Below are 26838 nucleotides of genomic sequence, written 5' to 3'. Positions count from 1 at the left end.
CCTTCTTCTTCAAGATGCGGCTACGGCTCCTCTTTACCGTACCTCCACACGTCCTTGCTCTGAACGCTGTATAGCAGCCTTGCTTCCTCTCATTCTCGTCCCCAATCAAGCACCTTCAACTACCAGAGTACCACTGGGATGTTGTAGCACTAAACTATTTCACTCCAGGGTTGCGTTATCTACCTAAATAGGATGAGTTAAGTTTCTTCCAGCCCTTATTTCTTAAACAGAAAACACCCAAACTTCCAGCCTCAAGCAAGGTGATACACAATATGAAAAGAAAGAAAGGTGCCAACGTCAGGATGTTTTCGTGTTAACAGAATAAAACTCTATTTCTGCACTGCAAGTTAAAAGGCCACAGAATTAAGGAAGCTTGAGGTGAAAGCTAGCATGCTGCTAACTTATCAACCACAGCAGTGGTTTAATACATAAACCACCAAAATAGCGTTTTAAAAATAGAAGAGTCCAAACACCAGTAGCAAATGTGTTACTTACGGACAGCTTCTTTAACAGAATTGGAACAAATGTGGCACTCCAAAAAAAAATTGCCACTGCTATCAATTTAGCAGGCTGGCTGTAATAGCAGAGAGCTGCTGTCACTGAGCGAGTACAGCATGCATTAGTAACTGTGTGTCAGGACTTCCCTTTCCCCTCCCACCAAGCTCTGGTTCTCTTTGCTTCTCCACCAAAAAAGCCACCAGCACTGCTATCTCATGCCTACCATGTTTCTAAAGTTTTAGAAACTTGAAGGGAGGCAGAGGAGGAGAGAAGAGGACTGCTAAGCCTAAATGTTTTGCATAGCAGTAGCTTTAAGAGAAAATTAAATTTCATTCTCTACCTCTTTTAAAAAACCATCCCACGTTCTATACTGTAAATCTGTAGTTGTATCTGATTCAGATGTAACACAACAAACGAATTCATCAAGCTTTAACACGTCCCCAAAGACATAGCCTTCCAATATTCAATTCATTTCTCCTTTGTTATACAGAAAGAAAACTAATACATTTCCTTCTTTATATATTAAATAACTTTTTAAAAGGTAATCTTTATTTAAATACAGACAAAACCTGTACCCTCATCAGCCCTTGACAAGACACTTCATCAGTGGTAATGGAAAGTTAATCCGGCAGTAAGAACAATCTTACATTTAAAAATCCTCATGAAAGCAAGTGCTGAATTTCTGACTGAAGGAAGCCTCCCCTATGTGAAGCCCAAGAGCACTGTACAAGGATGCTTGAATGAACACATTTAAAACTTTGCACAGGCAACTATCTGTAAAAAGAAGTAGTGAACTTTCAAACTTACAGAAGGTTTAAGCACAGAGCTTCTTAATGACCTGTACTCCTGTTGAATAGGATGAGGTCTGGGAAACTTGGACTATTAGAGATAATGGGGAGAAGAAACAGCAAGTCTGGGTTTTTGAATAATTAAAAAAAAAAAGAATGTAATTCAAGTGCTGTGTAACAGACATAGAAGGAAAATTTCTCAAAAAAATGAAGCAAAGTGACATTTCTGAGGTACATATACAAAAAAAAATATGCACAAGTTTCTTTGAGAGGATACTAAAGGTTTCTATGGCAAAATTATTCTCATTTTCACATGCTGCAGCACTGTCACATTTTACAGTTGCAACATGGATACTCCTTGAAAATACTATGAATTTACTCTGAGGTCCCACTTGTTAAGATAAATTCAAAAGAAGACAAGATTTCAAGTCTGAGCTTTAATACCAGAAGTAGAACACCATTTCTTGAATTCATCTAAACAATTTAAAATCCTGTTTCAAATTCTTATGGCACAAGACTGGCTCAGAACTGAAGGTCCACTTGGCCAATTAAAAAAAAAAAAAAAAATCCACCAAAAAACCCCCAGACTAAAAGATACAAAACAGAGCTTTACAAAGAATGAATCAGAACTGAAGGCAGCTTAAGGCTTCATTAAAATATTTGCCAAGTTCTGCTGTCACTTGTGTAATCCATTCTTTAAACAGACTTCAGTGGGATTGCACAGATACAATGCAGAGCAAAACTGGCTTATACTGCCCAGTTTGAGCAAGATACAGTCACATTATCTGTCGCGGGATTTAGAAAGACGGGAGAACAAGTTTAATCCTTCCTGCAAGGATCATTTTATTCTCCGCCCCCCCTCCTTGAGTACAATTAGAGATTACTTACAAAAATTAATGCCACACACACTAATAAAAAAATTAGTGTGGGGCAAAACTTAGTCTCAGTATTTTGATATTTTTCTGCCACGTTTGACAGAATTAAAAAACAGACACAGCACGGCTTTCATCTAGGCATCTGTTGGCAGTACAATCAATACAAGATAATATAATGAATCTGGATAATCACTGTTTTATAAAGCTGTCCTTAGTCTGTCGTTGACCTTCTGTACCAAAATCTAGCCCTGTAGTCGTCACTGCAGGTCATGAAGCCAGGATTGGTAGGAGAATGGACAATACAACGGACAATGCTGTTGTGCCCAAGAGAAAGAAGATTTCTCCGTTCAGCAGTTCTTGAATCCCAGCAGCAGAGACTTATGGTCCTTTCATCTGGAAGCAGCACATAATCTTCTGTGTGGTTGAAGACAGCTTGTGTCCTGTGTACTTGTCGTCCACTCAAACCAGCTCCTAAATATATGCAGCAAAATATTAACCCAAATAGGATCAGTTTTAGGAAGTTTCCAAAGACCTAAGAATAAGCCTCCCATAAGTATCAATTTCTGCAGTCTACAAAGGAGCCTTATTTTCTCAGTTAGTCTACCACTTCCACATACAGCAGGCGAATCAATAATGAATATTCTTTTGTAGTTATATACATGGTATATTCTAAAATTTCTTAGAGGACAGAAGATAAACTACTCCAACAGTGTCAGTCAAGTCCAACCACTCAGTATGAGCGCAATCACTTGACTTTAAGAGCACTTTTGCCTTATAATTTTTGTATGAGGCTTACAGCTGTAACTAAGGCGAAAGACCACAGACAGTAGAATACACAGATTCTCATTATCAATGACAACTTTTGTTTTTAATGCGGCACGTTGTATGGCACCTTGGCCACACCTTCCCTCCATACCCTTCAAATAAAATGTGTGTTTCATATATAGGCATTTACTTTGCAATGCACACACCTGCATCCTACCTGGTATTTTGCACAAGTTTATCAAGGAGGTGCTGCACCCTGCTGGTTGAGTGCAAAATAGAGCTAGCGTACAAAAAAGGACCATACGCATCCCAAAAGCTGATGTACAAAATTTTCAACATCCTCTCTTTTACGCTATGACTCCTAATGCTTAAGCACATTACTGCTTGACCCAAAAGCTTCCCTTGTCACACAGCTGCTATCATATGCAAAGCTTCTACATCCTTCACCATTTTAAGTCCTGCTGAGATCAAAGCATGGTATTGTCAGCATGCTCCGAGTATGACTACCTTGCACACAACTGCATCCTTGAAAAAGAAGGGAAAAAAAAAAAAAAGAAACAAACCAGCTGTAACTATTTTTCAGAATATTGCCATGGCTTCTAGAGCCATCTTTTGCACAAGAGTGTAATGGTTAAAACAACTGCCCCAAAGTAGGTTCAATTCCCCCTGTCTGGGTGGGTACTCTGCAGGAAAGTGGATTAGGTGTTAGTTTTGACCCTTCCAGTTTAAACTGTGCCCCTAGTCTAGCAATAAATAGAAAAGTCACAAAATCAAAATGATCACCAGCAAGAAAAGTCTTGATGCTGTTTTGTTTTAATAATCACTGTTTCTAAAACACACTAAAGAAAAACTAGAGAACAAAACCCTCTGCACAAATGTCCTAGTCCTTAGGGCAGTGTTCCTTTTTACCTTTCCCTAATTTAGCGATAACTTCCCTCCAAAGCAATGGAGTAATCATGTCAGAAAAGTCTCCAAAATCTACTCAGACTAAACACGTTTACACTGACTGACATACGAGAATCACAGCTTCTCTTCTGGAATTAGTCTATGTTAAGCGTTTTCAAAAATTTGGGGCAATTTATCCTCAAAGCAGCAGTCTCCCATTGCCTTTAAGAATTACTATTCTTCTGACAATATTACCACCCCTGCCGTGGGTCAGTACCTGAAGAAGAAGGTACTTGGAAGGTCACCTGCCACATACCTGTGTATTTGACCAGTGTTCGACCAGTGGATATCTCCCATAGTTTAGCTACAGAGTCTTTTCCACTTGACAAGATATACTTTGAATTTTTTGAAAAAATAGCAGAACAGACTTCAGCTCCATCATGTGCCTTCTCAAAAGTAGTGATACAGCGATTTGAAACACCATCCCACAGTTTGATGCATCCATCCTTACTTCCTGTCACATACATGTTTGCACTTGCGTTGTAATTTACTGAACATATAGCATCAGTGTGCTGATCTTGAGGATTGCAAGACACAAAACACTGGAAAGTATTGATATCATACAGTCGTAAAGTAGGGTGCTGGGTACCAACAAGTATGAAATCTCCAGAAGGGTGAAAAGAAATTGAGCGCAACATCTCTGCTTCCTGTTTGATCAAAAATACATAATTGGTGTAAGAAAGAAAAAAATATGAAATGGAAGTGTCAATTCTGGTGGCATTAAAGTGCTAAAAAACTAGTTAAATTATCGGTTAGCACAATGTGTTCTGGTTTTGTAAAATAGAAAATGCTTCCTATAGGATTAAAATGACAGGCTACCTTTAAATGTATTGTAGTTTTTGTCCCAGAGCAGCTTGCAGTGCCTGTTCATTTTTGGGATATCGCACAAAAGTGACAGGAGGCTTTGTCAGCCAGTCACACACTCCAAAGCCCACCACCACATAATCCCAAACACTCTTCCAAAACAAAGATAATATTATTGACTTCAAAGTTACCCGTATTAGATTTGGTCTAGATTAACAAACAGCAGACAGGCACTAGATTTAAAGAATATAGGTATCCATTATGCGCAAACTCTTAACACATAATTACCATAATGTCTGCAAATTTTGTAGCTGCATACTCCTACATACCTAACCACTTATAAACTCAGGCACAATTCAGCTCACTGATACCTCAGTACTTATACATTCAAGCTTTGGTTGCTCTGAACTGGCATTGTATCTAACCTGTATATATTTGAAGGCTCTTTTGGCAGAAGGTTTTGAATAATCAAACAATTTAAGTGTGTAGTCCCTTGAACCAGATGCTAGGATCTGTTCTGTTGGATGAAAAGCTAAACATGTAACTTCATCCACATGATCATACAGAGTCCGAATAACGGGGTGATTTTCCATGTTTTGCTGTGCTGTCTCATTCATCATGACCTACAAAGAACATTCAACAAGTTAGTGTTAGAAAGCAGAACATGCTTTTGACAGGAAAAGTAGGTTTTATGCTTGCCAGAGTGGCCAAACAACAGCTGCCTGTCTGACACATGACTAGGCACATAATCACTATTATCTTAATTATTTGAAGGCCCATTAGATACTGTTATTAGATAAGATCCCTGTATCTTTACAAAGGTCAACTGACTTGCTCAAGGACAAACTAGCTTCAGTAGCAGAGAACTGGTGCAAGAAAACGTTATCACCTTCATAAACAGTCCAAATCAAAATACTGCATTGCCCCAAGAATTACAGGAAGGTGTACTAACTGGGAAAACTGCAACTTTTACTCACGCAGGATACTGCTGAGAATCTGGTGTGCACTCTGTGCAAAAAACCCCCCCACTTTCAAATTGCTACCCGATAACTGTATCGGAGAAAAAAATGAAGCAAATCAATATGTATTCTGTGAAACAGTTCTGAAACACACAGCCACTGGAGGCTGTAGAGGCCAAAATTGTAAGTGGGTTCAAAAATGAACTGTGTTCATACAATATAGCAATTATCAGCAACTATTAGAAGCAATTTCTGGCTCAATCCTCTAGACTGCCACCAGAAGTTACACAGGTATACTTGCCCTATTTCTTCTTCCTTTTCTTCAAGGGTACTTTATGAGCCGCTGTTGGAGTAGGAAATACGGCGAGACAGATATTTAGTCCAACCCACTGAGCCAGCCACAAGGCACAGACATGGCATGAAACAGACAGCACCTCAAGAATTCACAAAGTGGTTACAATTCAAGTCATATTTTACCTCAATAGGCATAGCACTTTTGGCCAACATTCTCTCTGTATCAAGAATTTTTATTGAGGCATCAGCAGATCCTGTAGCTATTAACTGTCCGTCTCTGCTATACGTAGCTACACGACATGGTCCTTTATGAGATGTGACATAACAAGTCTCATATTCAGAAGCCTCAGGAGACATGGTCTGTACATCTGCATCAAATTCCAAGTCAATTCCTGTGCCTGGAGCTACCGTATCTGACCGTCCAATTGCATATTGAACAGCACTGTCATCGTTCTCCATTCCTGAAAAGAGAGAAGTTGATGCACTTAAACCAGGTTAACCTTCTCCTTGGACAGACAGGCCAGACCTATGCTACAGACTTCTGTAACAGCTGCGAGTCAGGTTTTAAGACAGGCAGCCCCTGTCGAACAAAGCTAAGCTAGCAGAGCAGATTTAGTTATACAGCAGTACTTCTCGTGAGCAATGAGAGGTACTTCGGCTACACTAGAGCAGAACAAAGCTCTTAAAATTAACTGTGGAAATACAGCCAGCAAATATTGTAGAATGTTAAGTACTGATAAATGCACTGACAATCAGTCACTGAGGCCATCGACAGGCCTCTAGTCAGCTTTTCACAGACGGAGAAACAAGCCCCAACGCTATTATATGAGATTTAAAGTAAAAAACTGAAGTATTTACCGATTCTTTTCCTTTCTCTTTTATTGCATTGAAGGAAAAACACCCAATCCACAAACAACTATCCCAGCATTGCAAATGAACACTTTTACTCCTCTTCACACCCACTCTACAGATTTTTTAATTATTTTTTTATTTCCTGGATGCATCTACAGAACAAAGACAGTTCAGCACTGGAAGTGGTAACAGGGCAGACACAAGAAGTTTCAGCTATGTGCCTAACTGTGATCATCAACGGATCAAATGCAATAGAAAAGTTTCTGTTGCTTTCATCTACAAATTGCAAGTCTAGCATTCTTATTTCAAGCAGACACAAGGCTTCACATATTTATACCCTTGGAACTCAACTAGTTCAGGCAGCAGAACCAGTTCAGTTACAATACAGAGAAGACACGATGTTATGGCTAGACCTCTTCCAGTAACTTAGTCAGCTTGTTTCAACAGCAGCTCAGGTATTTTGACTACGTACTGTGGCACAGATGTACTTCCAGAGAGAAAGAGACACAGAGAGAGAACAGGTGATACCCTTGCTGACACCCTAGACCATGAAGCTTATTTTCTTGAGACTGATATATAAAGGCTAGCGAAGATTGCCAATAAAAGGGCTTGCTCCCTTTCCAACACTGTCAGGAAGAATTATATAGAAAATATTTCTAAAGCTGGCACAGAACTGCGTGGGTCAATTTTCTATTAGCTCTGTGGACTCAGTGATCCTGTTTACTGAAGCGTATTTTTAGAAGGTTGCCAGTCACTCAGGAGCCTGAGCAGGTATTCTTACGTGTTACAGAAGTTCAAACAAACAGATTTTGACAACACTCAGTGATCTGTTTTGCTTTTAATGCATACTAAAGGATGAAACGCAGAGCTAGAATGCCCTTCAAAAAAGGCCACGGAGGCAAAGGCTGTAACTAAATATACAAAGTGTTATGCTATTACTAGACATAACCTTTGCATAAAAGATGTCTTTTCAGTAACGCTAACCTCTTAATTCACAAGGACTTAAGCTAGGGACTTAGAAACTGGACTTTTATGTTAGTTTTTTATTCCAGCTTACCTAGCTTAATTAGGTGCAGCAGTTGTTCAGATGGTGCACAGACTGATTGTGGTTTTATCTCATTTATCAAGCCATTGGCAATATTTATGTATCCATCATATAGCAGCTGACTAATTATCAGTTTATAAAGTTGCTGACGGTCTTTCAAACTGACTTTTGTTCTATACATTGTGAGCAAGGAATGCCTTGGAGGGGCCTGAAATAAATAAAGAAGAAAAATCACATACAAGAGAGTTGCATGAAACAACCACAACCTTTAAATAAACACATCCTGCTGAATTTCAGTGCAGACACCAAATACTACCATATTTTAGGTAAGAATCAGAGACATAGAAATGAAAGACCAAAAAAAAAAAAACCCCCACAAAAAAGGAAAAACCTGTTGCACTTGTTTGCTGTAGAAATGAAAATCTCGCCAATAAACAGAACATGAACTGTATTAAGGAGCAACAGAGAAGACAGGAATAATGCGGCATTAGTTAGCAAAATGATTCTGTCAGTATCTCTCACTCGGCCTCGCTAGCACCGGCGGACCGGGCACTAGGGAGACGATTAACGTAAAACGTGCAGGGAAGTCAAACGGCTGGCCACCCTCACACAGCCCCAGCCCGCTCCCTCCCTTTCATCCCGGGAGACCGCATCCTCCCCGCACCTCCTCCCGGCCGGCAGATGCCGGTCACCCGCCCGCACGCCCTCTCCCAGCCCCGGGCTGCAAGACCAATAACCGGGTCCGGGGACCAATAACCGGGCAGGGAGGGGGCGTGGGGGAAAGGGACTGAATGAGGGCGGGGAGTGCTTAGCCGGCGCACAGCGGCCACAGAGAGCGGGCTTCGAACGCCAGGGGGGGACAGGCAGCTTCGGGCGGGAGCTGCCGAGGGCGAGGCCCGGCCCAGGCAGCGGAGCCGAAAGCGAGGGACAGCGCGGAGCGGCCCCGGTACCTACCGACCCTTCCTTCTGCCTCCCTCGCTCTCCCCCTAAAATGGCGACCGGAGCCCTGAGCGCATCGATTGGCGGCGGCGGCAGGGGAGGAGGCGGCGGCGGCGGCCGCGACCGAAGAATGCTCCTCCGCGAAGGCTGCTGCATCGAGCGCCCGCAAATCGATTGGAGGCGACTCTTAAAGGAGAGAATTGCAGCATCACATGACCGTGACACCTCGCGCGCGCGCCCGGGCACTGGCAGGTCCCGCTGTGTCACGTGACGGGTGACGCGCCGAGGGAGCCCCCGAGCGGCGGGGAGGGGCCGGGGCGGGGTGGGGGGGCGTCGGGCCGGGCCGGGGCGGGCGGAGCGGGGAGGCACGGCGACCCGCCGCGGCGTCCGGGGGTCCCTCTCCCCCTTCCCCCTTGCGGGGAGGTCGGGGCCGAGGTCGGGGCCTTGGCCGAGGCCGGCAGAGCCGCGCTCAGGGCGGGATGCGGGCGGCAGGCCCCGCTGGCTGAGCAGCCCGGGGAGCTGCGGGGGGCCGGCTCCCAACGGGAGGGTGGCTGATGGCGGGGGGGCCGGGGTTCTTTTGTGTCCCAGCCGCAAAGCTCTGAAACGCTGCTTCCGCTGAGACACCGGGATCCCCAAACGCGGGGACGCGAACGGGCTGTGAAATAACAAGTTGCTGGCACTGCTGCTCAGGGCTGCAGGCCTCCCCGGCGGTTTCAGCCACTCAGGCGGCGCAGTCGCAAGCATCTCGCGCTGCCAGACTGCACGGTCTCTCAGCAGGCTGAGAGCCTGTCCCGAGAGCACGCCACCACCCTCCCAAAAGTCCTACTCACGTCAGCCTCAAGGAACGGCAGTCGAAGTGGACGCGGGTCAAGGAGGGGGGATGCCATGCTACCCATGCCCCGTGGCAGCTGACGTCTATCACATGCTGCAGCGACACGACGACCTGACATCTTCTTTTTACCTATCCTGTATTACTTGTAAACACCAACACACACACCAGGGTCGCCTTCGCGCTTGTTTTCAGCACCGCAGAGACAGTTAAAAGTCGCCTTCAAGCACGGTTCTTCAAAGGCCCGAAGAACTAAACCTAGTTTTGGCTGCCGCTTGTCACTCAGCGGCCAAGGTCCCCCTCACAGGCGTGAGCAGGACCACTCAGGCAGCCGGCAGCTGAGACGGCACAGCAGCCTCCCACTCCTTTTACGCTGCTACTCACAAACTGCGCTCACTGATCTCCCGCTGCCAGCGCCGTCCTGCTGCCGCTCAGCGTCTCCTCAAGAACCTGTGCAGCTTTGGAAGCTGCCACGGGCTGTGGGTCACCGCTGGCGTGACGCGAGGGGTCCGGGGGCCGGCGAAGGTACCTCAGGCCAGGCGTCCCCTGGCGCGCTGCGCTGTGCCGAGGCGGGCGTCCCCTTCGCACTTGTCCTCAAGAGCTGGCGGCACGTGGAGCGCTGCCCTGGGCCACACGTCCGGGCGAGCGCGAGGCAGAGGCCTGCTTCACCCCTCCGCCCGTCCTCCCGCTCCTCGGGGCTGCGAGCTGCCACCCGGGGCACCTACCTCGCCGTCCGGACACAATGGCCCCCGGCCCCACTCGCGCTCGGCTCCACGCGAGGTGGCAGCACCGCCTCTCCCTCGGCCCGGGTCGGCGGGTGCGTGTGTGGAGGAGGAGAGGGAAGAGGCTGGTGCCTCGCGGGATGCGGGACTAACCTGACGCCCTTCCCCCCGCGGCCGGCGGCACGCTGCGAGGCCTCAGTGGCTGTGAGGAAGGGATGGGAGTTGTAGCGCTGCCACAGGTGGGTGGTCTGGGCGTACGCGATTTGCGTAACGGAAGACCCGGCCAGGCAGAGACTTTGCGGAGAAAAGTGTGTAAGCGGGGCGCCGATCCACGCAGTTGGAGTACGGAAGGAGCCAGCGGCGGAGAGACGGTACGTAAAATACGCATGTAGCGCAAACACCGCCCTCGGGGCGGGCGGGTTGGACCTACTCGGGATACGCAGCAGGCTGCCGTTGCGCATGCGCCCCAGAGGCTCGCGGCGACGAGGCTCGGCCTCGCAACGAGCGGAGCGTGCGGAGAGCCAATCGGCGGGCGGGCCGGTTGAAAAGGAGCCAATCAGCGGGCGCGAACGGCGGGAGACGGGCCAATGGCGAGCGGCGGTAGTTTAAAGGGTATTTAAGGGAGGGCGGTTTGAATTCAAACAGCCGCGGCGGCCGGAGGGAGCGGAGGCCGGGGGTGAGCGGGCGGCTGGGCTCCGCCGTGGGGCCGCGACTCCGCGGGCAGGGCCGCGGCCCGGGGGACCCTGCCCGCCGGAGGTGCTGGCAGGGACGGGCTCGGCCGGTGGGAGGCTGCGAGCGCAGGCTGGCGGTTGCGGGGCAGGGGCGTGAGGCGGCGTGCTGCGGCGGGACGGCAGGGCAGGCCAGGCCGTTCCGGGCCCTGCCTCGGGGCCTCCCGGCGTTCGAATTGGCGGGGGTTGGGGGGGATCTAAGACGTAGTGTTTTCTGTGGAACCGAGCCCTGTTCGCTACGTCTCATCCGTAGGCTAAGCTATATGTAGCTCCTCTTCTCGGGCACTATGGACAAGAACACGAAAGAGAACCATTCTGGATACACTAGTCGTGCTACAAAGGTAAATGACTTATTAGGTTGGTGGGTGCGTTTCTCCTGATTACACAAGAGCTACAGGTTTCAAACCATTTGTGGTAATTATGAACTGTGCTAAAATAGCAAAAAGGGGAAAAACTGTCTTGAAACAATGTTTTCTGTGTGCAGGAAACAATTGCCAATTTTGTCTTTCAGTAGCTTTCTCTTGAGAGAACAGTGCCCAGGACTTACTTTTTTTTTTAATTGTTAATACTAGTATGTCATACTTGAATTGAGAAATCCTCCTCATATTTTAAGTATAATATGAGATCCTTTAAAGAGAGAGCAAATGTGTGTAGTCAACTTATTCCAGGTATCGCTTCCAAAAGCAAGTGCTGTGTTCATGTCACTATTGACATGTATGTGCAGCAGTACTCAAGATCACCCTGATTATGTATTTTTTCTATATAGAAACACAGGCACTTTCTCACTATTTTAACTTAAAACCAAATAGGTCCTGGTAAGGTTTCAGAATAGCATAAACAAACCTTATTTTTAATCAAGCTGTCAATACATTATTTTAGTGCACTGAACCAGAAGACTAAATAATATCTAGGGGAAGAAAAAAGTACAAAATGTTGCATAGGTATCATTAGAGGGGCAAAAATGTGAGAAGCTAATCATTAGCATTTGAACTTAACTGTAGGCAAAGTATCCTAGAACAACTAAGAATTTCTTAAATATAAGCCTAAACTACCTTCCCTTACTGGAAGCAAAAGATTAAAAGCAGATAGCTGAACCTTACTAAATAAACTTGCTTTGTTCTGCTGAACTCCCGTTGCAGTGCAAGGTGTAGTAAGAGGAACAGCGTTAAAGGAAGCAATGACTCAAAGCAGTGTATGTTTTTACAGTAAGGGTCTGCTGTCTTAATACCTTTGGCTGATGTTCTTCAGATGTGTGTGGAAAAGTTCTTCTGCTAGCTATAAATAAGTATGCTGTTGTAGAAAACTGCTAACTTTTTCTTGTCAGTGTAGAAATTTAAGAATGTTTTCATTGATAAAACATAAGGTCAGACTACCCTAACATCTCCTGTTAATGTGCTTTGTGGTTTTTTTTTCCTGCTCTACTGAATGGGGCCATAAAGGTTATAGTATGCTATTCTACAATTAATACATAATCTTTTCTTTTTGAAGATTGCTAATCCCCTTGGGGATGGCCCGAAACGTGTCCCTGTGTCTCAGCATTCTGCCCAGAGCCGGTTACTGAACAGTGGAGTTCAAGCACAACGTGTTCTGTGTCCTTCAAACTTTGCCCAGCGAGTTCCTGTGCAATCACAAAAAGCTGTACTGTCAAACCAAAAACTGTCTAATAACCAGACAACGCAGCAACCCCGACCAAAATTTCTGGTCCAAGCGACTGCTAGGCCTCAAGTTCCAAGCAAGAACAGTGAAAAACCTCAACAGGCTCCAGTACCTGGTAATTCTGAAGATGATGTATTTATACAGTTGTGACACTTGGGATACTTCTATTCTATGAAGCAGAGTGCGGTGCAGAAAACCTAAAGCTGATGTTGATGATGTGGGACAGTCCTGTAGAGAAGTACTTGGTTGTGCCCTGAAACAGAATAGCACGTACTTCACCTTAGATGTTACTGCACTATCCTTGTTGCCAGGATTACCCGTTTAGAGCCAACATGGGTGTTCAAAAATTTCCAGATACTCACTAGTCAGCTGCAAGTTAATGTAATTGGCACTCATACATCACAGTTTTTCCAGTATTCATGTTAGTCTCTTATACACAAGAATACTGTATTTTTTTGGAGGGAAACTTAATGGGTTTTTTATTTTAAGAAAGCTTTTAAAATTACATTTTGATAGCACTAACTGCTATGCTGCTTTGCCAATAGTAAGTTACGCTAGGCTGTTTAAAATGTGACTGAATGTATTCTAAGAACTGTTTCAGATACTGCACAGAGGTTAGATTTGTTCCCATGTGAATGTTTGTATTGTGTTCATGGATCTCGTTCATAAAGTTGATCTACTTCTCTATACATAGCAAAAAATTCTGAAGCAGAAAGCACCTCTAAACAGAAAAATGAAGAGACTGCTAAAAAGAAAAATGAAGAGACTAAAAAGTAAGTTTTATGCCTAAATTGTTCTAGCTAACGGTGTCCTGTTGGATTGGGCTTGTTCTTAACTTCTAGGACTTCATGCTGCAACTAAGTTGCAGCTAAGCTGAAGGCTACTTCAGCGCCTTGGTTGTGGAGACCAGTGGCCCTACACTTCACAGAGACAACATATGAAACTAGGAAAGCTTACTTTGACCTGATAATTCTCAGGAACAAGGGCTTCCTGTAATCTAAAGAAAACTTTTGGCTAAATGAGCAATAGCTCTTCCCATGAGAGAACACTGATAGCCATGGCTCCAATCACAAGATGTACACTTGAAAACAAAGCCTCCTTCATATGTGCAAGAGACGAGTCTAAGGATGAAGTTAGATTTGTAGTATGGCTACCTTAAACAGTTCTGACATGCACTAGTAACATGTCTGTATGAAATGTATTGAAATGAGCCTGGCATGGTATACACAGTCTTGATTTTGTAGTAGTGTGGTTGATGTTAGTAATCTCTGTGCATATGTTTTAAGAAGGAATAGACTAGCTTTCAGAACTTTCTTTTGAAAAGTCTCGATGCATATTTTATCCTCTTGGTGTTCTCTTAAAGACTAAAATCTAGTTCAGATCACTAAGTATCTATTGAACAGGAACATTCTAGATTGTAAACCTAGGAGTCAAAGCCCACACAAGTATCTAGCTTTTGTAACTTTCTCTTTCCTCTTGCAGAAGGCAATGGTCTCTTGATGATTTTGAAATTGGTCGTCCTCTGGGGAAAGGAAAATTTGGAAATGTGTACCTGGCACGTGAAAAGCAGAGTAAATTTATTCTTGCACTGAAAGTGCTCTTTAAAACACAACTTGAGGAAGCTGGTGTAGAACATCAACTACGAAGGGAAGTTGAAATACAGTCTCATCTTAGGTAAAGTTTAGTGACCAGTTACACTCTTTGCTTCGTTTGTGTTCAAATAAACAAAGTAACCTTGTTTATGATAACATACCCTGTTGAAGAAAAGCAAAGTTTCTTTTTAAACACATGACACCTTGAAATAGCTAGTTAGGATTCTTGCCTTTCTGCACCAAGATTTACCTTTGTCTACCTTGCAAAGAAGTAAACTCTAGTAACAAATCTTCCTATTACAAAAAAAACCCAAACCCTTGTCTGCTGCTTGGATTTACGTGGGTAACTGCAATTTCTTAAGAGTCTGAGCTTGTTTCTGGTATTCTGCTTCCTGGAAAATACGCCCAACTTGCTGAAGAAATTAGTTTTCACAGAAAGTGTTTAAAGTATTTAAGCTTAAATTCCAAAACTCATAGGAATGGGCACCTTCAGTGGTAATCTACTCTTCCAGCTGCTGTAGAAAGGTATGTTCAAGAAGATATGAATTAGCCAAACTCTTGGCTAGCTGCTTGCTAGTAGGGAGTCTAAGCTGCTGCTTTGATAAACACTGTCTGTCTGCTATGAAGCTCTCTTAATGGATATGTTGTGAGCTGAAGAAACACTTAAAGATGTTGAAGTTCCTATGCTTGCCTTGAAAGGGGGGAGGCAGAAAAGGGAAATTAAAGTTATATGGACAAATACCTTATTCAGAGGAATATTTAAATCTTTTTGCAGGCACCCCAACATTCTCAGATTATATGGCTACTTCCATGATGTTACAAGAGTCTACCTTATTCTAGAGTATGCACCTCGTGGAGAAGTCTACAAAGAACTTCAGAAGCTTACCAAGTTTGATGAGCAAAGAACTGCTACTGTAGGTTGTTCTAGCTTCTTATACATTACTTGCTCTTCATATCTGGAATATCTGCAGCATAAAGCTAGCTTTTCAGATAAAGTTCTGTATTCTGTTGTGTGAAACTGAGACTCCTTAGATGCTAGTTTGCTTGTGCACTTGAAACGAGGAGTAAGTTGGGAAGACAAATTACTGCACAGCACTAATATAACTATGTTCAGCATTGCTTAATATTGCAAGTGCTTGGTCACTTCAGGCAGAACCTGTATTGCCAGACTTCAAGGGTTTAAGGAATAATTGCTCTAACTTAAACTACTAATTATGCCTAGGAAAGGCTATACTGTAGCCAGATAAGCTAGGGTGACAATGTCGTTATACTTTAAAGATTTGTTCTCTTTCTAAATACAGTATATAACAGAACTAGCAGATGCCCTATCATACTGTCATTCAAAGAGTGTGATTCACCGAGACATCAAGCCAGAAAACTTGCTGCTTGGCTCAAATGGAGAATTAAAAATTGCTGACTTTGGATGGTCTGTGCATGCTCCATCTTCTAGGTGAGAATGCATCTTACACAGTGAAATACTTGTGTAGTGAAAATGGTAGCTTTCTTGTCACACAGTTGTGGAATGGAGGTAAATGTGAACTTCCTAAAATACTGGGAAAGAATCCTTTAAGAACTGGGCCACTGCAGCAAAGGTCTTAATAGTCAACTGGTGTAGCAGAGAGGGAGTGTTGTTATCCTGTTTTTTCAACTTGTATAGTTCAAAACTTGCTGAACCTGAAACAAATGAGGAAGGCTGCTATACTGTTGTAGGGTTACAGTGGGCCCTGAAATGACAGACCAGCACTTCTCTTCAAACATCACACTAGCAGTATACTTAAGACATTTCCTCAATTAATCTGAATTGCACCTGACAAAGGAAGACTATATTTGATCTAGCAAGTGGGATGAAGAAAGGAGGGATAAGGCTGATTGCAGTGACTAAGATGCTTTAAAGCAGAAGAAGAAAACTTAGTGCTGGAACTTCTTTACCAGGTATTCTGGTGGTGCTGAGTCTATCCAGGGTAGACTGCACTGAGGTACAGATGATTGCCAGCATTAGCTTCTATCTGACTCTTCAAATGGATCTTATAATTGCCATAATCAGTAGATGATTAACTTTAGACTTTTCTTCAGGAGAACAACTCTCTGTGGGACACTTGACTACCTGCCTCCTGAAATGATTGAGGGAAGAACACATGATGAAAAGGTGGATATTTGGAGCCTGGGAGTTCTGTGCTATGAATTCCTTGTAGGGAAACCACCTTTTGAAGCAGAAACGTACCAGGAAACCTACAGAGCTATTTCCAGGGTATGTGCCAACACTTATTTGCACTAGCTGAATTGTGCTGCCTTTCAGTTGTATCATCTTATTGAAGCTTAACAAATGGTCATTTTGAAGAAGGGCATGTATTATAACTAGAACTGTAGCAAGACATAATGATACGTGTAAAACTAGATCCCTAAAACTGTCTTCAGTCGTTCAGTAGAATGATTATAAAAGACCTTAAGATACCTTGCCTTACTTCCTTGGTTCTACCTGTTCCTGCCTGCATCTGAACTTCTACCTCTTTCATAAAGCAACTAATCATCTCCACATCTTTCCTTTTCTAAGATGAATATTTAACATTCAAGGTGTTACTAAAAATACATAAGCTTAACTTTTCCTGTTGCATACCCTAGAAAAGTTCCAGCAAACTAATCTTGTTTGAAGTACATTGAAAAATACACTAGCTTAACTTCTACAAGCAGTGAGAATCTTGTTTTCTTCAGGATTACGGTGAAATTACTTAATCTCATTTCAATAGGCATAAGGTGCATAGCCCACAAGGCTGACACAGCTTTCCTTTCTAGATCTACCTTGGAGGGTAGAGCCCTTTGTCTCTCCAGTTTGGTTATTGCCAAAGAACTTTTGCATCATCTTTCGTGTCCTTCCTTTTCCTTAGGTGGAATTCAAGTTTCCTCCATTTGTAACAGAAGGTGCGAGGGATTTAATTTCAAAGCTTCTGAAGCATAACCCATTCCATCGACTGCCCCTGAAGGATGTACTACTTCATCCCTGGATTACAGCAAACTCTACAAAGATGCCCAACAGCAGAAAGAGTGATGTTGCTGCCCCATCCAGAACATAGTCTTAGCAGGGGTAACCTCATGGGATCAACAAGAGGAGTCTTGTACTGTGACTACTGCTTACAATACGAAAAGCAGGTCTTGGAATCTAATGGCAATTGGAATGCAAATCTTTGGGTTGGCTGTCATCTTAAACTCTAACTGCAATATAAAATTATTTGACTTTTAGCTGGAGGTTGTGGAATACTTAATATACTTGAAATCCAGTTACATGTGGGCCAGGTTTGTTGATGTAAGTATTAAGCTGTTCAAGGCTCTTATGATGTGGTCTGTCTGGGTAATGGTTCATTGTTCCAACAACACGAGGAAGTTGTCGTTCTAGCTTATTGAACAGTGCAATATCCTGGAGATACCTGCCTCCTAACTTATTGGGCTGCTAAGGGTATCATAACTGTGGTGTAATCTGAAACTGAGGTGAATGCATTTCTCTAAGTGTCCTAAAAATGATGTGTGCATTATTTTTGTCTCTATTTTGTCTTAAATGTGAGCACTCAACTTTTTAAATAAAGACTTGTTATATGCTGCCACCAGCATGGTAATGTTCCTTATGGCATTATCACTTCCACTGGCTGTCTCTAACCACTTGTCTTTACCATCAGTACAGCTTGACTCCTCATCTATGATCACAAACTAAGTTTACTTCCCACCTCTGTCAAAAAGGAAGCTGGTATAAAGTTCCTGCTCAAAGTGCTGGTACCACAAAGTAGGTGTGGTCACTTACTATTCGACAATCACAACACAGGATTACAAGGTAAGTACCAAATGTGTTGCTACTTACCTTGTGGGTTTTCTACAACCATTGAAACCTAGGCCTGCTTCTTCCTTTTTCTTAATGCAGTTTTTCAAAGAAAACATGGTCTGACAGCACTTCTAAGAGAAAGGTCTGGAAAGTATTGTTATCAAACAATACTTTCAGGAACTAATGTTAACATCTGGTGGTGTAAGATGTTATTCCTTAAAATGTAGCAAGGGTCAGGCCACTCACCACCAAAACATTCAGACCAACTATTTTCCAGTAAAACACTTCAGGCAAACTAAGAGAAAGCAATTTATTGTATTTTCATTATAAGAGTATAAGTTTAAGGTCATATTCACTATTTTACAAACCATTTTAAAAAATGATCCTTTTACAAGCAAGGACTCTAGAATTCAAAATATATTCTCAAATTAATTTAAAACATACTTTGCAAAAAAACTTCATCTAAACAAATTGCCAGTAGTTTATACAACCATATTTATCTTAATAGGTAATCTGAATTCTGGTCATAATTTAAATGAAGCTCTTTACTGCAAGGAAAATATCTAGTTAGTGCTGGTGACTTTTAATAACTAAGTGCATTTACTTTAAATGATTCCTGCCTTACAGAAAGACTCTTTTTGAAAAAGAAAAAGCTTGAATATTCCTTTTCTATCAACTTTAGGACAAAACATACTTATCAGAAATGACTAGTTAACTTGAAGAAAACAAGGATGCCTCATGATTATTCTGGAATTCTTTTGTTATCCTTGGTAACAGAACATTGCCCCAAACTGATACAAAGAGAGAGCATGTAGGAAAACAACACAGAAAGGCTTCTGAACAGGAAAAAAAATAAGCCCAAGTAAAACTTTACTCTAAGAAATACTGACTGCCCACTTGAAATTTAAAAGACTCTAGCTGTTCTAGAATGTAGTAGGTCACAGAAAGCTACAGTAGTGTTGGTTGCATGTTGTCATACCATGGTAACCAACTGCTGTGTAGATAGTGTGGTTTTTAACCTATTGAACACTCGGCAAAAGCTTCCATCCACATAACAGAATATAATAATCACACAGATTAGTCAAGGGTAAAGGCAGAGATTCCTTGAGGGACACGCTCATTTGAAACTTATGCTCTAATTAGAGCTGGCTAAGAGGGCAGCAAGCTGAAGCTAGTACCCTGGACAAGCTGCCAGCTTCAGCAGCCATACAGCAAAGCAGGCATGAAACCGGAAAAACTCAGTCTTTTTTTTTTTTTTTTTGAATAAGCAACTAGTCAAAAGTGCTAGCCATTCCTGCTGCATGCATGAGTACATGAAGCAGCAGAGCGTTGTCTCCATATTCTAACAAGCAAGCCAAGCAGCTGTGTGACAAGCTCTGTTACTGACACAGCTTACAGCTCCCATAGAAGTAGGCCACACTGCAAGGCTAATTCTCAGTATGTCCTGTTTCTAAGGTTGGTATTTTGAGCAGTGTTTAACTATGTAATGCATCTTTACATATATGCTATGTATGGCTAATTTGTATTATACATCAAGCCTCTAGCATGTGTACCTGCTCACTGCTGCAACTGCTTCCATCTTAAGAAACTAAACCCTTATCTGGGTTAACAGCACAGCCCCACTGAGGTCAAGGGGTCCTTTGTTTTCAAGTGCTAGTCTCTAGTATCAGCTTGCTTCCACAGGGCAGAGGAAGTAAACTACCTCTCTTCCAGTCTTCCCTGTCTTAAAGAAAACCTCTGATTAACCAAGGGGTAGCAATAATAGAGATATAAGGATATATGTGGCTGTGATTCATCTTCCTAGAGCACAAACTCCGCTTGCTCACTTGTAAGCCTGAGAATCCTCAGTGCATCCAACCATCTGACTGGGAAAGGAGTTAGAGTGCATTTTAATGTTATAGCTGAGTGGAGTTAATAGGTTGCTCATAACAAAGAGAAATTAAACTTGCTCCTCCTTCCCTCCCTCAGCCAACTCTCATCCTAACCACATGATTCCTTCCTCTCAATTCACTGAATTTCAGCCAAAAAAAAAAAATTTACTCTGATCACCCATGTGATTTCCTGCTATTTTACTTCAGTCAGATTCATGTATGAACAGATCTGTCAGAGCCACCTTGGGGTAAGTGTAAACACAAAGACAGAGAAAGACAATGTAAAAGGAGCAGACCTGGAAGGAGGAACAGGTCCAAAAGAGTGATAGATCTGGTTTGAGCTATCTCACAGAAGCACAGTCCTAAGTCTGAAACCCAGGTTTACCACAGAATGGTTACATTAACTGCTTAGTTTTGGGATCTAGTCTTCAGGCTAACTGAGAGGTGGCATGTGAATATATGCATGTGCAACTACATTCTAATAGGAAGTGTCCAAATAAGGAAACGAAAAGCACCTCTAATTGGTACATTCAACAGTCTGTCAGACAGAAGCACAGGAATTGCTCTTGAGAAACTATGAATTGTAATGTCTGGACTTCAGGTGCAGATTTGAGTTTCATCCACAGGAGCAGAAAGCTGCTAGGGTTAGTTTTCAGATTTAAAAAAAGTGTCTTCAGTACAAAGCCAGATCTTAATACATTAAAAACCCACAGCTACCTTGCCTCTGACTTGATAATCTTTGGAATATGTTCACATAGGAGGTAATTCTGGTTACACTGATTTCAGTAGACTCAGGATTCCTTCTGAGTCTATAGGCATAAAAAAATTAAAAAAAGGACTTTAGTAAGGCTAGTTCCTAGCCTATAAATAAAGCACACTTGCAAACAATAAAGTCTTGAAACATGGAAGCACCACAAAGGAGCTATAGTTTCAGAACAGTGCATCCCCTATTCTGGCTAAAACAATTATCACTGTGCAATAATTAAGCATACAGGTATTCCCACTTGAGTTAGTTCAACATGTGTGTTGTACTGCAAGACTGGGGTCATAATATATGCCTTTTATAACAAAAGAAACACCCACCTACCACCTTGGATTCCAATATATACACTTACCAAAAGAACTATTCATATAGTAGAATATTGTTTATTCCACAGACTATTAGGAAGAGAATCTTACTCCGTTTCCCAACTACACAGTAATAAACTAATGCTGCCGCTCTATTTTGACCAGAAAAAAAAATTAAGGCCTAAAAAGCTAGATTATGAAGACCCAGAACTGTGTGTTCTAAAGAGATTGCTCCTTGTCAAGCATTTCTATTACCACTTGCAGTGGAAACCAGATACCATTTTAACAGGTTTTTCTAAAGAGGTGGCAAAAGGGAAAGAAGATAAGGACAGCACTTCTCACAGTGTAATATTTACCTGAAAGAACAAGTAAGAAATGCAAGAGGAGGTCAGCATTAACATGAATCCAAATAAGTCTTTTAAAGAAATTTAGCAATCTGAAAAGCTACATGGATGTAGAGCATTTAAAAGATAGAGTAAAAACCAGTAAGAAATCATCATGGATTTGGGGCAGGAGGTTTGAAGAAACCAATCTTCCGGCAGTATCGCACAATAAATGGCACAGAAACTATAGTAATGCTGATTCGTACTGGAGCAAACAATTTGTGAATAGCATATGCTAGCACAAATGTGCTTGTACCAGCAGCCATTTTAGATTGCAACGATGATTCACTGAAACCAAGTTTGAAGAGAACTGCAGTCATATCCACACCACTGGGGAAAAAGAAAACAAGATTTCTTTAGTTTATTTTAAGGTTGCATACCAAAAAATATAAAGTGCTATTTTTTTCAGGGAATTTAACATGGCACACTTCCAACTCTGGAATTTGTGTTCAAATTAGATTTTGTTAAATAATAAAAACAATTAATTATTTCAGCAGTAACAGCTTAAGCTACTTCTGTAGCAACAACACATGCAATATTCAGATGCACATTTTTTTTCTTAAATTGACAAGTTCCCTGTGAATGCAAATATGTTCTTAGTTTTACAACTGTATACCTGCAGCATGTGCACGGAGACTACTCAGCCCCATGCTCAACCTTCAGAGATAAAATAATCTATTTCTCTACTTTTGAATTTTAAAAGTTAGAAATTTGTGAATTTGTGTTGGAAATTCATCTTCCCAAAATTTACAATAAAGCCTGTTCTGTGTCTTGAAATTTATCACACAAATACAGGTCAACCCAAACCAAATAAGGTGCCTGTTGTTAGGCTTAGAGTGTTCTAACAGAGCAGTACAAAGCTGTTAAAATTACAAGTATCTTATCTAAAATCTAGCAAGTGAAGGAAGTGTTATGGATCTCAAACAAGCATTATCCACCAAATCCATTAATATTTTAATTCTCTATAGACATAGCAGCTTTCATCAAGGTTCCTATGTTTGGAGTAATTTTCCAAAAGAAGTTGTTACTGTGACTTTTCCCTCTTCACTTGCCAATATAGTATCTTGTAACTGGGAGTTAAATCATACCTGAAGGAAAAAATTTCCATTGTCACCCTGTGCCACAATGTAGTAAATGAGAGAAATCAGGCATTCACATATTCCCACTGAAGTCAAGAGTAAGCAGCAGGGAATGTTTTGAGAAACATCGTGTTTCCCTATCTCCTTAGGTGAAATACCTCATGCTCAACAGACATATTTATAACTGATGCATTCCCACCAGAGGCCACACACACAATTTTCCACCTGACTCCTATACAGTTATCTAGTATTTTCTTTTTTAATCTAATCCTGTTTTAGTGGCCATTGCCTTCTGCAGTTCAACTGCAGAAACTGAGTTCAACACCCAGAAAAACAAATTTATCTCTAAGCTCCAGCACTTTTGTATGGCTCTATCTCTACAGAACAAAAGATATCTCTGCAGAACAAAAATAAATTCTCTCATCCGGTTAGTTACTCTGGTGCAGTCTCTACTCTGCTGTTTTCACCTGCCCGCCATGGATTGTGAACCTACGCAAAAAGACCATGTACATCTATGTTCTCGCATGCCTGATGGGAGATTAGATCCATTTATGGCTCCATCTATACTCAAAATTCAGAAGATTACTGTGTATAGATCAAACAGGCATAGAGTACATGCCTCCTTCCAGAAATAAGCACAATGGTAAGATATTTTTCTTGGCTAAACCATCATCTAGAGGCTACAGATAAGTGTACAAACCTCACCTTGACACAGCCAGGTAGAAGATTCCTAGAGATATTAATGAAATTCCAACATGGAATGAAACCCCTACGGCACCATATTCTTTAAAAACTTGTTTCAGCTGCTGGGATTTGTTGAGTTTCTGGTTTTCACCACCGGGATCCGTGGCTGCCTTTTGGGGGGATCCACCTGCATCCTAAGAAGAAAATAATTAAAAGTATTTATTAGCATTAAGCACAATATAATATTCCAGTCAGTTGAACCAATATCAAATAATGAAAGAAGTGGCTTGCATACAGTGCTGTTCAGAATGCTTTGGAAAGATGATAGCAACACACTTTTGCTCTTTCACATCAGGATAGCAGATGGCTGTGGCAGAGCCCATGCAAGCTCCCTTTTCCCAACTATTCATATCAAAGGGATGCACTGAGCTTGCTGCAAGTTCTCACACAATGCACGTTTCATAATTAAAAAGAGTTGTTATAGTCCCAGTCTTCATTTGATCCAGATGTGTGCCAAGGCACACCCACACAGTTGCTTGAGAGATGGGACTGAGGTACCAAAGAGATCTTTGCTTACATCCACTGCTCAGCTTTATACAGTGAATTCTTGTAACATAGCTTTTTGTTCACAGGCTAAGCAGCTGATGGCACTGGAAGCCTACATTATACCACACTGATGCTGGCTTACTAACAACTTACTGACAGAAGAGGTCCAACATTTAAGTTCCTATAAATTACCCTCTGTAGATCAGCTGAAAAAAGGAAGAACTGGGGAACTGCTACTGTTGAGAGCAACAAGCAATACTGTTGCCACGGTGTAGACAATAGCTATGCAGACATGCCAGTGCTGGTGTAAACAGCCTAACTACACTAAAAATGTCTGTCATAGTAAAATTTACTGACAGCTTTTTACCTGGGTAAATTTAAAATCCAGAACTTCATACTAAAATATACCCCGAAGCAATCTGATAGTGCAACGCAGGCAAAGAAGGGCATATACGCTGCTAGTAATACGACAGCCTTTGGATACCTCCTCATACTTGCCATAGAAGAAATGCTAACTGGAGAAAGAAAACATTTCCACAAAGACCTCAGGATTTTTCTCTAATTAGTGAGTGGTTGTCAGGAAAGATTAGAAGAGTCCTTTCTTTTCAGCTGAATTCAGCAGCAGTCGTGACAATATGACAGCCAGACTAAAGGCCACTGCTGCCCACAGGACTGGTACAGCTACTGAGTGTCTGGGACAACTTTGTCCTACTGAGGATTGGTTTCAAGGCACGCAAACGAGAAGAAAAATAGTTTTGATTAATCCTTGGACTTGGCGAGATTGTAAATTAGGATACAAGACAGGCTCCTCTTGCAACACTCATGGAAGGATGAATTTGCTTTAATCAGTGATTTTAACCATACCAACCACACCACCCCCTCAAAACCCCCAAAAAACTATGTTTGCTGCTGTTTTTCTCTTTTTCAATTGTAATTTGTGTTACTTTGTATTTCATTTTGACAGGAAATCATGCTGATCCATAAATAAGCATTTAGGGAATTGTGTAGCTCAACTTATTCTTGTATTTTTTAAATTTTCAAACATAATGGATAGTTAGATTTTTTTTTTTTGGCTCATGAGCCAAAGCAATATTTGAATAGAAACTGAAACTTGACTAAGAAAGAAAAATGTCCAGTAGAAAAAGAAATCCTTTATTGCTTAAACCAAGCAGTTTTAATACTAGAAGGTAAATCAGGAAAAAATGTTCAAATATATATTTTTTAAAGCAAGCTCATTAAGCAAAAGAATGCTGTTTTAACTCCCCGTCTGTAAAATTTAAATACTGAGTTCTTGAATGGAACTAGTTGACTAAACTGAACAAAATAGTCTCATAATACCTTCTGCCAAAAGCTGTCCTAACAATTCAATCAACATCACATGCTTAGTCAAGAAAACACATTTATTCAACAGTGTGATTTTCTTAAAAGCCAAGCACGGTTTGAACGGTATTTTAAGATTTAGTAGCTTATAGTGAATTTTGCATCCAAACAAAGATGATCATTATCTATTTAAGGAGCCAAACACAAAGATTTTCTTCAGATAGCTGCCATGAAAACAGGACCTGACAATGTACAGAGATACATAAGCCTCAGAGGAACTCTGAGTCTTACAGCCATGCTTGGAAGATAGATCGTAAGGACTGAAAAATAGCTTGTTCTCATCATCCAAGTACAGTTCAATTCACTCATGCTTTCAGGCTCACATGCCAGGCCATTTCTGAATAGTATTGAAGCAAGATGTTAAAAAAGTACCATTTCAACAGATATTATTTAGACTACCCAGTACAGTTATGTCCTGAATAATACACAACTTGGCAAAGCAAGCTACCTATTTTCCATATAATTCTGCTACAATATTTCTGCTAGAAAGCCAATTTTATTCACATAATTTGGGCAAAGATTCAGCTTCTGGACGAACTAAGGCATGAAAACAAATCTGAAACATCATGTTATGCTTCGTAATGAGGCTACAGAAATTAACCTGAAAATTAAGCTGTAGAAATTAAACTGTAAATGAGGCTTTGTATGGAAAGCCCACATTCACAATCCTGGCACAAGCAGGTGTAAAGCAGGTCCCTGTCTCCTACAGAAATGCAGCATAAACATGGTTTAATAATCTATTGCAGTGTAAACAACAGTTATGTGTAAGGCCTTCATTTGCTTTTCTCCCCGAATCAATTCAAATTTAAAAACAAAACAAGGAATGGTACAAATTCATAAAAATTTTTCCTTCCCATGTCCAAAAAAATCAACTGAACGGTGAAAGCACAGTGAAACACATAATTAACCGGGTGCACGTTCTTATTTTATCTCTCAGCTAACAAAAAGGCGCAGTCAGGCACAGGACCTCTCTGCAGGCCTGCCGCCAGCGTGCCACCCGCTGCCATTTTCAGGGGCTGAAACCCACGACACTTTTCGAAAACCCTTTCAGCCACCGCCACCAAGAACACCCGGGCTTCTCTGTGTCTGCGTGAATTACGGAAAACCCCTTTTTTTATTCTTCATGACTCACTTGAAGTGGTCCAACTCTGCAGCCCCCAGGGAAAACATACACACGCCCCCGCCCCCTCACCTCGGGGCGCTGCAGGCCAGCTGAACCCCTAATCCTGAAGACACCCCCAAAAGCTGGAAAACACTTCCAGGCCAGGACACTTGTGCTTTAATTAAAGCTACGATCCGCTCCTCACCAAGATATCTCCCTCCAGAGGCGGGCCCAGAGGCCCCGCTGCCCCCTCACACAGCTCAGTACCTCACGGGGGGCTCCCAGACACCCCCCCCCTCCCGCCCACCTACCTTGGCGGAGCTGCCGGCGGCGGATCGCAGCGTTACCAGCGGCAGCGGCGGGCTGAGGCCAGCCCAAGCGAGGCGGGGATCGCAGCCCAAGGCGCGGGGGACGGCGGCGAGCGGGAGGCGGCACGGGGGGCTACGCGGGACCGCCGGCGGCCGCAGCGGGCCCAGGCGCACCAGGCGGTACATAGCAACGGCGCAACAACAGCGCAGCCCCAACTCTTGCGCGCCGAGCGGGGCGGACGACCAGACCCGACAAGCCGAACACCCGCCCCGCCCGGCGGCGGGAGCCCTCCTCCTTAAAGGGGCAGCGTCCTTAAGGAC

General features: G+C 42.5%; 3 protein-coding genes across 3 annotated transcripts; 1 reads left to right on the top strand and 2 right to left on the bottom strand.

The window, feature by feature from the left end:
- Positions 1-1014: 1014 nt before the first annotated feature.
- On the bottom strand, positions 1015-10611 carry CSTF1 (cleavage stimulation factor subunit 1). The gene is made up of 7 exons (XM_050907386.1): positions 9595-10611; positions 8780-8950; positions 7838-8033; positions 6112-6389; positions 5101-5298; positions 4128-4518; positions 1015-2632 (listed from the first exon to the last, which is right to left on the bottom strand). The coding sequence occupies exons 1-7, from the start codon at positions 9712-9714 to the stop codon at positions 2373-2375; spliced, it is 1614 nt and encodes a 537-aa protein (XP_050763343.1). The 5' UTR covers positions 9715-10611; the 3' UTR covers positions 1015-2372.
- A 685-nt stretch (positions 10612-11296) lies between these two features.
- On the top strand, positions 11297-17884 carry AURKA (aurora kinase A). The gene is made up of 8 exons (XM_050907124.1): positions 11297-11384; positions 12532-12814; positions 13394-13472; positions 14182-14373; positions 15067-15205; positions 15593-15741; positions 16365-16539; positions 17174-17884. The coding sequence occupies exons 1-8, from the start codon at positions 11331-11333 to the stop codon at positions 17357-17359; spliced, it is 1257 nt and encodes a 418-aa protein (XP_050763081.1). The 5' UTR covers positions 11297-11330; the 3' UTR covers positions 17360-17884.
- A 514-nt stretch (positions 17885-18398) lies between these two features.
- Positions 18399-26723, bottom strand: FAM210B (family with sequence similarity 210 member B). The gene is made up of 3 exons (XM_050907497.1): positions 26521-26723; positions 23203-23375; positions 18399-21748 (listed from the first exon to the last, which is right to left on the bottom strand). Exons 1-3 carry the CDS (start codon positions 26701-26703, stop codon positions 21532-21534), a joined length of 573 nt encoding a protein of 190 aa, XP_050763454.1. The 5' UTR covers positions 26704-26723; the 3' UTR covers positions 18399-21531.
- Between the last annotated feature and the right edge of the window lie 115 nt (positions 26724-26838).

The sequence above is a fragment of the Gymnogyps californianus genome, chromosome 17 (genome assembly GCF_018139145.2).
Source record: "Gymnogyps californianus isolate 813 chromosome 17, ASM1813914v2, whole genome shotgun sequence".
NCBI classification, from domain to species: Eukaryota; Metazoa; Chordata; class Aves; order Accipitriformes; family Cathartidae; genus Gymnogyps; species Gymnogyps californianus.
The sequence above is the reverse complement of the archived record's forward strand: the minus strand, read 5'-3'. Positions and strand labels throughout refer to the sequence as shown.

Excerpts from the sequence above, each read along its gene's own strand:
- FAM210B (XM_050907497.1), bottom strand. The coding sequence starts at position 26,703 with ATGTACCGCCTGGTGCGCCTGGGCCCGCTGCGGCCGCCGGCGGTCCCG. Across the intron at positions 23,376-26,520 it reads CCGCCGGCAGCTCCGCCAAG|GATGCAGGTGGATCCCCCCA; the intron begins GTAGGTGGGCGG and ends TTTTCTTCTTAG. Across the intron at positions 21,749-23,202 it reads TTCTACCTGGCTGTGTCAAG|TGGTGTGGATATGACTGCAG; the intron begins GTGAGGTTTGTA and ends CTTTTTCCCCAG.
- AURKA (XM_050907124.1), top strand. The coding sequence starts at position 11,331 with ATGGACAAGAACACGAAAGAGAACCATTCTGGATACACTAGTCGTGCT. Across the intron at positions 11,385-12,531 it reads ACACTAGTCGTGCTACAAAG|ATTGCTAATCCCCTTGGGGA; the intron begins GTAAATGACTTA and ends TTCTTTTTGAAG. Across the intron at positions 14,374-15,066 it reads GAAATACAGTCTCATCTTAG|GCACCCCAACATTCTCAGAT; the intron begins GTAAAGTTTAGT and ends ATCTTTTTGCAG.
- CSTF1 (XM_050907386.1), bottom strand. The coding sequence starts at position 9,714 with ATGTCAGGTCGTCGTGTCGCTGCAGCATGTGATAGACGTCAGCTGCCA. Across the intron at positions 5,299-6,111 it reads AAAGTGCTATGCCTATTGAG|GTCATGATGAATGAGACAGC; the intron begins GTAAAATATGAC and ends TGTTCTTTGTAG. Across the intron at positions 2,633-4,127 it reads AACACTGGTCAAATACACAG|GAGCTGGTTTGAGTGGACGA; the intron begins GTATGTGGCAGG and ends GCATATATTTAG.